The 12,228-nt window shown below is 39.0% G+C and overlaps 1 protein-coding gene across 1 annotated transcript in view; it reads left to right on the forward strand.

Moving 5' to 3' along the window:
- Nucleotides 1-1,879: 1,879 nt before the first annotated feature.
- Nucleotides 1,880-12,228, forward strand: part of FREM1 (FRAS1 related extracellular matrix 1) — a 56,156-nt gene continuing 45,807 nt past the window's right edge. The window contains exons 1-7 of the mRNA XM_088535254.1: nucleotides 1,880-2,125; nucleotides 5,785-5,879; nucleotides 6,462-6,763; nucleotides 7,269-7,465; nucleotides 8,149-8,472; nucleotides 10,258-10,366; nucleotides 11,307-11,438. Coding sequence (XP_088391380.1) covers nucleotides 1,895-2,125; nucleotides 5,785-5,879; nucleotides 6,462-6,763; nucleotides 7,269-7,465; nucleotides 8,149-8,472; nucleotides 10,258-10,366; nucleotides 11,307-11,438 — 1,390 coding nt within the window. The 5' untranslated portion in view covers nucleotides 1,880-1,894. The remainder of the gene's footprint in view (nucleotides 2,126-5,784; nucleotides 5,880-6,461; nucleotides 6,764-7,268; nucleotides 7,466-8,148; nucleotides 8,473-10,257; nucleotides 10,367-11,306; nucleotides 11,439-12,228) is intronic.

Genomic DNA, 12,228 nt, shown 5'->3' on the forward strand with positions numbered 1-12,228 from the left:
TACAGCAAACTACTTTTTTATTTGGAGGCTGATGTTTAACCCTTTTTTTCTTCCACTTTCTAAATTGTCTTTTATGGTATTGCTGTGTTTCGTAGATGTGATTTTTAGGAAGTGAAATGCTTATTTCAGATGTGCTCATGTTGATGAGATTCCGATTATGCTGTCCGACTAGACAGAAAAAAATTATTGTCATGTTCTTTGGCCAGAGCTACCTATTCAGTTTTTAGTAAAAGCTGACCATATAAGTAAACTTTTTAATACATGTCAAAAAATTTCAATCATGAATTTAATTTTTGTCTTTGGGAATAAAATTCTACATTTTCTCTTATTTTGATTTTGTTCAGACTGATTTGTCTGCATAATTTTACATGGAAAAATTTTCATATAAGAAGCTTGCAAAAACAGAGTTAAGATTTGGGGCCTGGATAACACAGTGAGTTTGAATTTGGAATTCTTGTTAGTTCCAGTGTGTTCAATCTTGAATCTGGGCTGAAGTGAGAAGTCAGTCTTATTTTAATTTAGGAAGTGGGCAATTCTAAACAAATTTTAACTGATTTTGGTTGTCTGGTGGAATCCAAAACTAGACTGATACATATGTACATCTGTAGGCAACAAAGAAGGTCAGTCTGCAGGAGCTGAGTGAACCTGTTGGCAGCAATGCAGGCAATTAAGATTTACATGGATTTGCTTTTTTATCTTTCTCAGGAAAGCTTGTTGCTGTGTTTCATTTAGAGACTGTATAAATAAGCAGTAAAGGCACTACAGTTTTTTTAAGAAACTGAAGGAATGTTGAAATGTTGCTAGCTTGAAATTGCTTAAGAACTCATCAGATTTAAGTGAGGTAGTATTGTTCCCTAATGTTTGAGTTACAAGGACTCTGATGGTGCTTGTTTAATGTCAGAAGAGCTGTGCTTTTCTTAACAAACTTATGAAATATGACAATTAATTGTAACTAGATTTACTGTAGATGCAACATGAGACACCTTGTGTAAATTTTATTTTCCTTATTATATTCTTTTACTTGTTTCCACGGCATTATCTGAATTTTCCTTAGATTAATTGCTTTTTTTTTTCTCTTTTTTGAACGAGAAGAATTCCAACTTTGCAGTGCAACATTGTATGTTTCTGTGTTGGCATCTGGGACTAGCTAATCATTATAGCATCAAGTGCAAAGGGTCTTTGTCAGGGCCTTTTAAACTAAAGGTTGTCATCTTTTACCCACATGCAATGGCAAAGCAAAAATACATTTTACAAAAGGCCGGCTGTTCATTTCTTGTGCTGTCAAATATATAGAATCTGGAGAAATGTATATTCTTGCATGTTGCATATTTCGTACTGTTTTATTATCTGCTACTAGGATGAATGGACAGCAGGATGTCCACACAGCCCATAGGGTTCAGCTTGTGTTTGTATGTGCAGTTGGATCCCAAATTCTTGGAATGGCTCATACTGAGAGTGAGTTGATTTGTTGAGGGAAGTGTCATTTTGCACATAGTTCATTTTCTGAGCAATTCAATTTAATTTACTGCTTGAATTGAACTACAAGAAATGGTAAAAGATTTTTCTGTGTGTATATTCTGGTCAATGCCTTATGCAAATTTTCTTTCTTTCTTTTTTCTTTTTTGCAGGATTAACAAACCTTAAAAGTGCTCTGAGAACACATTCATCATTTTGTCAGGCTTGATCAATGAATTTTGTCAAAGCCCAAGGATATCTGATGTCCAAACATCAGCCCAAAGACTGCATCTCAGTACAAAATATGTGGAACATTATTACCTGCAACTGATGGTTTGGTCCTTCATTATATGGTGAAAATCTGCTGGAGGAGGAAGAGAAGACCTCTTTTGTTAAGAGCATTTTTACTATTGGAAAAGAGCTCTTTCCCCCTCTTAACATGAAGCCCTTTGAAAACAGCTGGTTGCTTCTACTGCTGGCTGCTATCCTGAGAGTTATCAGTGCCTCCTTTATCAGTGTCAATCTTGGGGTGAAAGTGATGAAAGGCCAGTCTGTCTTCCTGTCAGAAGATGACCTCAAGTTTTCCATCCCCAGAGAGAAAGATGCCTGCAAAGTAGAAGTTGTGATTAATGAGCCAATAACTCAAAGGGTTGGGAAGCTGACTCCCCAGGTATCTGGGATCTGCTGGGCTGCTCTGAGGGCACATGTGAGCATGGCAGAAACCAGGAAAAAAGTCACTTTATTGATTTTTTTTTTGTAAAGCAGATTCATCTGAGTGGGTGGGTGGTGATTTCAGCGACAGTGATTTCAGTGACTTCAGCGACACAGAGGTGCGGGGAGGGGGGTGGATCTGCCAGTCTGGTGTCACTCATTGAGGAATGGGACTTTCAAAGCTTTCAGTTCTTGCTCCTTGTTCTTCTACCAAGACAGTAAACCCTGTCCCTGGGGTAATACATAGCCAGCTACAGCATTTTGCATTTTAGTCACGCAGTCACTACTTAGGGAGCAATTAAGAAAAAAAAAGCATTGCATACAATAAGCACATTGTGTACAACGCTGTTCACTCTGTTCCTCAACAGCCAAATTACTAACAGATGGCAAATATATGAAAGATTTTCTTTGTTTTCTTTTAAAATTTCAAGCCTGTAGGAACAATGAAGTGTATTTCACAAATCACCTTTCTGCTATTCATTTGCCTAGCAAATCTCTTCACCAAAGTCATAGCAGTAAGGAGTTGGAAGTTATTGAAGATGTAATGTCACAGATAGGTTAACCATTCTAAAGTGAACGATGAACAAAAAATTCTTGTCAGTATTTCAAAATGCCTTGTTAGCATTAACACACAGCATATTTTTTTATAAGTTTATGTATAGGTATGCTTTTTAAACATCATCTCTGAGATTTCTAATGGTTTTTGAGAAGGCGGATGGTGAAGTTTTGATATCTATATCTTTTTCCACACATCTGGCTCGACTATTGTGGTTTTTACTCCAGCTGAACCAGCACTGTAGAGGGGAGCAATACATTCTGGCTTGGGAAGAGCAGGAAGAGATTAGCTGGGAAACCTGTTCCCTCTTCCAGAAACAAGGTCCCCCAGGAGCACCTCCATGGCTGATTAGAGGAGCTTTTACCCAGGGATAGGTCTGATGATAGTATTTGCCCCCTGCATGGCCCTGGTCTGGTTATCTCGAGTCACGTTCTCCAGATGGAAGAGAACAAGAAGGTGCTTGTAAACTGGGAGCTTCTGCGTTAAATCGCATAATCCTGGAGCCAGGCACTGGACATTAGCCACGCCGAGGAAGGGTGTCAGATTTGGCCCTCCCAGCACTGCTCACGCTTCCTAGCAGGGCATTCTGAAACAGAAAATGTCCCTGGTTGAATCCGTTTTCTTGTCATAAAAGTGAGTAATGTGCTAGGAATGTGTGACAATTTAATTATGAATTGTAATTGAAAAGCAGTTGAAGTGGAAAAAAACAAAGCCTGACATTAATTAAGGAAAAGATTTAGCTCTCCTTTGTTTTACCTAGCAAATTTATAGACAATTACAGTTGCCTGTTCAAGGCAGGAAAACATATTAGGAAACGTAAAACAGCTGCTGCTTTTGCAAAGCAGATTGTGTGTTATATACATACAAAATGACCGCCAGTCAATGGTAACCGGCCTTTGTGGGAAGGTTCTGCATTTTCTATCCTCTTGTTATCAGCTGAGAGATGGAATTAATGATCTCTGGTAAAAATTAAAGCATTTTTCTTGATAAGATAAAGCACTTCTGTTGTAGGCAGCCTCCTCTGGGAAGAACAGAGATGTATCATGCTCACCAGGCCTACATGTCCTCAGAAACATTACTGACTTTGAGGGTTAAACACTGACGTACTGTAGCAAAAAATCTAATCTTTAGTATATAATACTAAAGTACAGGCAGGTATAATATGAGGGGTTTTTTTTCCTATACAGCATGCAACTTTTTGTCTAAACACATGAGCTACCTGATTTTAAGCTCTACTCAACAGAACAACCACAACGTAATCAAATGGTTCCTTGTTTATCTGAGAAGCAATTTTGTTTTTCACAAGCTGTTCTTGTCTTGCATTTCTGAACAGTCATCACGAGCAAAAATTAACCACATTTTTTGTAACAATGTATAGTGTGAATTATTCCAAAATTATTCTAGCCTATTGGAATAGATCCAAAAACCTAGGTACATGTCCTTGCTAATGAACTAACCTATTATTTATTGAAAATATTTGACCTTGTACGATGCAGTTCTTTATGAAAGTTAGAAACAGGCAATACATTTTAAGATCACCGGAAACATAGAACAATTACTGCACAGCTTGAGTCTCTGAGAATAACCTGAGTGGAAATCACATTGTCAGTAATGATGTAAGATGATGAGCTATAATTATTTTTATCGTATAAAAATGCAAGACCTAATTCTCTGTTTCCTCTGCTAGAAAGGCTAGTAGTTCTTATATCTTGTACTGTTAATCTATGACACAATTATGATACACTTCAGGTAGTTGTTAGTAATCAGTTTAAGAAATAAAGTATTATTTTATTTTTACATGGAAATTGGGAGCATCTAAGGAATTTCTGTGTACAGCATATTTCTAGTTAACATTTCAGAATCTCACTAAAACACTCCTTCCATTTTACTGTCACCTAAAGTGGTTGGAGACACATAGATTATTCAGGCAAGTCACTTACTTACTTCATTCTCATGATTCCTTCATTGTATTTGAAGAAATGACTGCATTTCAGGAATGATATATACTTTCTGCAAACAGATGTGATCTGTCAGTCAGCCATGTGCATATATTATGTGCATATATTAATACTTATTCGTTAAGTCCTTACCTGATCTACTAGTGAATGCTGAAGTGATTTTAGTGCATAGAAGCACTAATCCTATATGAACACTGTCCAAACATCCAGGAAACGTGATGAATATACTTTGTCTCCTTGTAGATAAGAAACATGAATGTGCTTGATCTGTGTAGGGGCTGCAAAGAGATCCTGTTATGATGGGGTTAACACATACTTGGTCTTACGAATGTTAGGAGCTTTCAGTTGCTAAATTCTATAAAAATATTTAACAACTGCACAGAAACTATAACTTGCCAAAAACTTGCAAGTTGGAAAAAGATGTGAGGACGTGAAAGTCATACTCAAAAAATGAGGATGTCAAAACTATCCAAAGCAAAATTTTTCATTTTGGGATGGGCTTTTCAAAGACACTGCATTAAACAGCTTCAGAAAAGCATTTGGCTTCAACAGTGGCCACGGTTAATATAGAATGCAGCAGCTATCAAACCAGCTGGCTCTGTGAATTTGATCTGTATCAGGTGTGGTGTAAGAATTAATTTCTTCTGAATTAGCCAGAGGACAGGGTATAGGATTTCTGCTTGCTTTTATGCCCTGGGATTACACTAACATGGTGGCTGAAAGTTGTAATGGCAGAGAGAGAAACGACATCTGATCTGGTAAAGAGCTGCTGCTGTAACTTAACCTTTCAAAAACATCTAATAAATTTGAGCTAGTAAAGTTTCCAATGGAGTAGTTTCAGAGGATTGTACATTTCTTGTCCAAGAGCAATAGCCTTAGAACAGAATTTATTGTACAATCAAGTTACAGCCATGAATAAGGTTAAAACATAGAAGATGCAGAGGTATACTGCAAAAAACAGCTCCGTACATAGGTGTAGGAATAAACAACAAATTAACAGTTCCGTCAGTCCAACTCATTTCTGAGAGTTGGAGAGCTGGGGCAGAAGCTGTGAAGTTAACGCTCTTGCCGATGTTTTACTTCTCCTTCCTTTCTCCTTCATAGGTGTTTGACTGCCACTTCCTTCCTAATGAAGTCAAATATACCCATAATGGCTGCCCGCTTTTGGATGAAGACAGGGTTCTGCTCAGGCTGTACAGGTAAGCTGCACCAAAGCATCGGATTTTGTTGTGACTAGTGGCACAGCTGTCCTCGGGAAAACCAAGCAGGTCCTCTTCCATGGTAAAACCATGTCCTGTTAGAATCTGTAGTAACTAGATGCAGTAGCAGCATTGTTAATCAATAGCCGATGCTCTGTTTTTAGAAGTGTTTTTAACAATGTATTTCAGATAGGCTCTGATACTGTTTTTTTTTTTTGTATTAGTACATATAATTTATTGCTCATTACAGTAAGCCAATGATTTTCCTTTTTTTTTTTTTTTTTTAAACTGAAAGTAACAGCAGTACTTACACAGCAGAGTGAGTTTGTTGCTGCACTGTGAGAGGAGATACAAACTTGGGGGTGATATGCAGTGATATAAGAGCCTCTTCCTTTACACAGACCCCTTCTTTACACGGTACAAGGAAGTGAGCAGCAGTGCTCTGGACGTCTTGGTCGGGAGATCTGCAGTCTGAGGGCACTTGTGGGAAAAACGTCTAAGTAATTCAGGTTGGAAAGTGATGACAGTGCTCACAGGGAGTGAGCAAATGAAGCATAGCCTGTTTTCTTCTATCACCTGCAGATTTACAGAAAATGAGACATTTGCAGAAACATTCACCCTCCACGTGCAGTTACTTGAACCAGACTGCAACATCATCAAAATGCGCATCCGGGCCCTGGAGGTCCCTAAGTATCATGGTCTGTCCACGGTGATCGACAAGAACGTCCTCGCTTTTGACTATGACAGGAAGATAAACCTGGGCTGCACCATCACCGTTCCCTCTGTGGAGATGCACCTTCCTGCTCATGGCCAGCTGATCACTGCGGAAGGGCAGCGAGAGCAGCCTCGCGGGGACCAGCCGCAGGGCTTCCTCCCCAGCTCCAGTACGATGTGCCTCAGCATTCGCACTAGCACGTGGAGGGAGAGGAGGCAGCCTGAGATTCACACATGCTGCTTACCAGCCGCCAGAGTTGCTGGTGGCAGTGTGAAGTCTTGTGGGCAGCTTGAGCTATCTGGGAAACTGAACAGGCCATGGAGTTTGTGTGGGGCCCTCTGCAGACCTTAAGTGGTCAGTACTCCCAAAATGGGAAGAATCTTTAGCTCTGGGGCAGCAGGACCACTCCAATGGCTTTGTGAAAAGGAAGCAGAGGCACCATAGGGAGGTGTTGGAGGGAGGTCTTCCCTTCAGCACCTCCCCAGGGATCGAGGCAGGTTGGAGTTCAAAGAGCTCAATTAAAAGCAAAGTCCTGCAGGAGGAGTCGGGGAGGAAGGAGACTTATGTGTTACCACTCTGGCTTTTCACCAGGTTTAATTTTGCTGCAGGAATCAGCTTCCTGTGTGGGGTTCTGCTCAGACACATGTTTTACTACTGTTTCTGTTGGTTCACAGAGCGCAGCCTGGGCCAGACGTGCAGAAGGGGGAATTGCATGTCAGGACTAGGAGTGATTCACAACATAAAAATGAGCTGTGAAGAGTTTCTGAGGATGGGGATCCGATACCAGCATCTCGACCCTCCCTCACCTGACATAGACTATATTCCTCTCAGACTTGATCTCACAGACATTAGAAGCAAAACTTTGCACAAGGTAGACTTTTGCACAGCATTTCCATATCTGATTGCTTTCCTGATCTTCCAAAATGTGAAATCTGCTTCTCTTTTTCACATCTGAAGGGAACTTGTGTAAAAGTTTGCTTATTTTTCACAACTTTCCAAGCTGGATGAATTAAACATTATCTCCATCACCGGATTTTGTCCTGCTGCTATTCTTAGACCACAATGATTACAGCAAAACAACTTTGGGTTGTTTACTGGCAGTCATAAGTGGTTTAGCCTGAAAGCAAACTTAATTGTGGAGCAAATCCATAAATTCATTTTTATATAAAATGTGCTGCACAGACTTCAACATATATACAAATGAATAAGGTAAGAGTTCGGTAAACATTTTCAGTTAATAATAATTAATGACCAATACGAATATTTCTGGCAGATAAATTTTTATGTGAAACTCACATCAAAATCATGCAAGTTATTTCAGCCTAAAATTGAAGACATAAATAAAACAAGTGAGCTCAGAAGACCTTTTCTTGTCAAATGATTCCTTTTCAAATAATTACTTCAGTCATTTTCTCATTAAGAGGTTTCATTTTTTTCTTTTCAAAATAATTTATATCTTTAACAAGTACCTTAATTAGTTAGGTGAAGCTAACAGAAACGGAATTTTTTGCTTCACCTTGTCCTTTTGTTTTCCTCCTTTTTTCCTTGCTGTAGACTGAGTATGCATGGCTCGCTGTTCAAATTAAAGGTGCTATTCCAAACCAAATCCCCAGGGCTGTCCTGACAGCAAAGTTCAGCCTGGAGATAGACCAGTTTATTTTAACTCCCATAACAACCACAACTGTTGATGCTGAAGACAGCGAAACACCAAAGCCTTTGCTTGTCTTCAACATTACCAAGCCACCTCCAAGCGGCTTCATCACTCATCTATCGGACCACACAAAACCGATTGGCTCCTTCACATGGAAAGACCTCAGCGACCTGCTCATTGCTTATCAGCCTCCAAACAACAGCCACACAGAGAGGAGGAACTATGAGGTAACAGTGTCTTCTCTGCCTTCATAAGATTCAGTAAGATGTTGATAAATGTGTTTATTTGTAATAAGCATTTTTCTGTAAAATTATGTTTTTCTAGTTCTATACAATGCAGGAACTGGGGTAGAAGATACCACTTTGTCTTTCAAGTCAACACATTACCCGTCTAGCACAAATCAGATTTTGTTGTTGTTGTTGTTCAATACTTAAGTAGTTTCCTTGCGATGAAAATTTATCTTTTCTCTCTCATCTGTTTGAGAATATTGAACAGGGCTTCTTTGTTTCTTCCTTTTTTTTTTTTTTTTAAACGTCCCCACATACACGCAATGCTGCCTGTAGTGTGACCTCCTACACAAAGGCCTTCCAAAGGACCAATCCTCTTAGCCTTTTTCCTTACATGACTTCACTGATCACTCTTGCCTTGCTGACTGGACACATGTTTAAGGTGGTGGAAGATGCACCACCTAAATGCCAGGATTGACAATTGTCTTTCTTTGCAACCTACTGAGGTGATGATGGTGAAGAGTTGTTAAGGGAGGCCTAGCAGCTTCTGCTAAAAGCAGTAAGACACTAAGGAAAAAATATGAGGCAAATTGCAAGAGCAGGCCAGTACATATTAAGTCTTTAGTAAGTAGTAAGTAAATAAACAGTGCCAGTCTTTTAGACTAATGTTATAAGGATACTTTAAGGTTTTATGTAAAGGAACTGAGGACCACTGCTACCTTTTCTGTGTTTGCTGCTAGTAATGCTTCTCCCTTCAGATCTGCCATTCCGTGCTGAAAGTGAATGTCTCCTATTTTGGGTACTTTTTATTTTCCTTTTTTTCCCCTACTTACTGGTACTATTAGATATTTTATGAAGTTGGATAGTGTGCAAGTGCTTTGAGGAATAAGCAACAGCCATACAAAGGAGAAATGCGAGGAAGATAAATGTGTTAAACTATAAATATGTTGGAATTAACTGATGAGATAGTGGAACAATACAGAGAATCAAAAACAAAATAGCTGCTACTAAAGTAATGAGATTGTCTGAACAGAGAGAAAATAGAGTTGATTTTCTTGTGAAAGGGTAGCTGGGAAACAGAGCAATTGGTTCACACAGAAAAACATTTTGGCATTGGATGCTGACGGGGTTTTGTCTTTTTAAACCTCCTGTCAGAGGAACCCCCTTTCCTGCTGTTGCCTTACTATCAAACTGTCCTATCAGACTTTCTATTTTTTTTAGGTTTCTTTCCTCTGCTCCGCATTTGGTATTGCTTGAATGTAGATTCAGGAATTTCTGGAAAATTCAAGAGCTTGAAATTTTATTTATTTTTTTTTCTGTGCCATTTTTCTTTCTAACTTTTCTCTTGTAGTTTTCGTTTTGGTCTTACATATGCAAAGAAAATAGGAAATGCCCATCCCTCCTCAGTATTACCTGAGTAATAAAGTATAAAGCCCTATACTAATTGCTGCCCTAATTGCTCCCCAAGAACCACAAAAATACTCATCTTTCTCATCTTTTCGGTTAATTCATACTCCTTGCAAGCTAACTTTCCTATAGCTCACTGAATGAAAGAGAAGACAGATATTTAATTTAGTACAGAACCTCAAGGGCAATTTTAATTAGCTAAATAGAGTTACAATTGTTAATGTCTTATGGGGAGACCTTAAAATCTCCAAAGATTTATCTTTCAGATAAGAGCAGATTATATCCGTTTTGAAGGTACAACTTCTTTTCAGCCTTAAACTTTTTGTTTCTTTTTCACAGTAAATAGTTTTGTAAAGAGTATCTCTGTTTTTATAACAGGTGGAGTTTGAGGTTCACGACTTCTACTTCGAAAGGAGTCTACCAATCACTGTACATCTTTCCATCAGAACAGCAGATACAAATGCTCCTCGGGTTTCATGGAATACAGGTGAGATTTCTTCTTTCTCTCTTTTTTTTTTCTCTACTACAGAATTTATATAACACTGTCAGTACTGACATATGACAAAAAAACTCTAAAATTCAGAACTACACATAGAGTTTGAGCAGCATTAATGGAAGGATTGTAGATTTAACTTTTCCCTTTATTCCTCAGTACCCTAATGGTACTGTAGCAATGGGAAGAAATGTTAAGTTTTAACTGGAATGAAAAATAAAGAAAGAGAGAGTTACAGAAAAGCAGTTTTTGCATACACGATTTTCTTGAAGAATGAACTTAAACACAGAAAAATATAAAAAGTAAAGAGAAAGATTTGGTGACATAGCTGTAGCAGGGTAGCTGGAAAGACAGAGTTATTACTAGTCAAAAGCCAAAGGTATACTGGAAATCACATTAAAGAGGAAAGGAAGGAAGTCAAAAAACTGAAGATGACACAGAGGAAGTGCCCTCCCCTTTCCAGTGGAGAAGGGAGGAGCTGAGAAAAAAACTCATCTTCTCCAGAGAAATTCCACCTGAAACTACTGCCTGAGTCATTCAAAGAGAAGGGATCCTGTACTCCACCATGTGCACGGCTGTGTTTTTCAGATACAAATTCACTAAGGAAGTTGGGTAGACCAGTTTCACACACTGTGAGATCACGTGTAACACTTTGGTTTGTGTGAATGTCCAGAAAGGTGTGTGGCTGCTGTGTCAGAAAATTGAGAAACAAATTATATTCTTCCTCTGTAAAAAGATGCTTAAAGAAGCATCTGACTAAAGCAAAGACACCAGGAAGAAAGCTCATATCAAGCTCTGCTGTTCTTGAAATGTCTGCCACCTGCATGCATGTAGATGGAATTCCTTTCCCAACTGCAGAAACACATGAAAAGAGTTCACCAATGTCCTTGAATGTCACAGACACTGCGGTGAAACTACACTTTGCTCTTTGCAGGCCTCGACCTTTTGGAAGGGCAGTCGCGACCGATCACATGGGAACACTTCCAAATTGTAGATAATGATGACATCCAAAATGTTCACCTGGTCACAGTAGATGGCTTGCAGCATGGGCGGCTCACGGTGAGAGGTAAATCACTGTTTCACCTTGAAGGACTGGAAACACATTTTCTAGTGAGAACCAGCTATAGCACAACATGCAATAAGGCATTGACAGAGTCTGTTGTATATTGCTCCTTGCTGAGGACAGCCAGCATAAGAGCCAGATTTACATAGGATGAAGAATCCATGAAGAATGAAGAAATAACTACATCTATAGTAAATACTTTCATAAGCTCATAACCTCATGAAGAATTTAGTTGTGTAACTTAAGACATTTTTGCAGTTTATTTATGCTATCTACATCTTTAAATACTTGTAGGTCTGTCGTGTTGCCTACACACTAGACACACTACACAGTAGAGAAGCACTTGTATCTTCACTTGAAATTGAAATTGTTTCTTATTTGCTGCACTGAGGGAGAATTCAGCCCAAGGGAGCTAATGCAGCTGGTAACTGTGGGCAGCAGGCACCACTGCCTTGTCTCTCAGCAGGTGGTTCTCTGCTGGTCAACACTAGGAATGAGGGACTTCTGAAAAAAGCAAAGCATCCTTGTAGCTTTATATAGTCTTGTGGTGCTCAAAGAAAATGTGAAAATGCATGAGAGTGTTTCTTCTGCAAATTTCATCTGCAATGTGAACAGCAAAATAGAAACTGTATGGAAAGAGTCATCTCATTGAACAAATCAAGTAGATTAAGGGGGAGAACCTGCAGCTTGATTTTTGTTTAACCTCCCATATCCTCTCTGCAAAAGCTTTTTCTTCGTCTTACTCCCTTCCATACGTGCAATCAAAAAGCACACAGTTAAACAGAAGAAGAAC

The sequence above is a fragment of the Tinamus guttatus genome, unplaced genomic scaffold, assembly GCF_059628265.1.
Source record: "Tinamus guttatus ecotype Peru unplaced genomic scaffold, ASM5962826v1 Tinamus_guttatus_pri_ptg000622l, whole genome shotgun sequence".
Classification (NCBI taxonomy): domain Eukaryota; kingdom Metazoa; phylum Chordata; class Aves; order Tinamiformes; family Tinamidae; genus Tinamus; species Tinamus guttatus.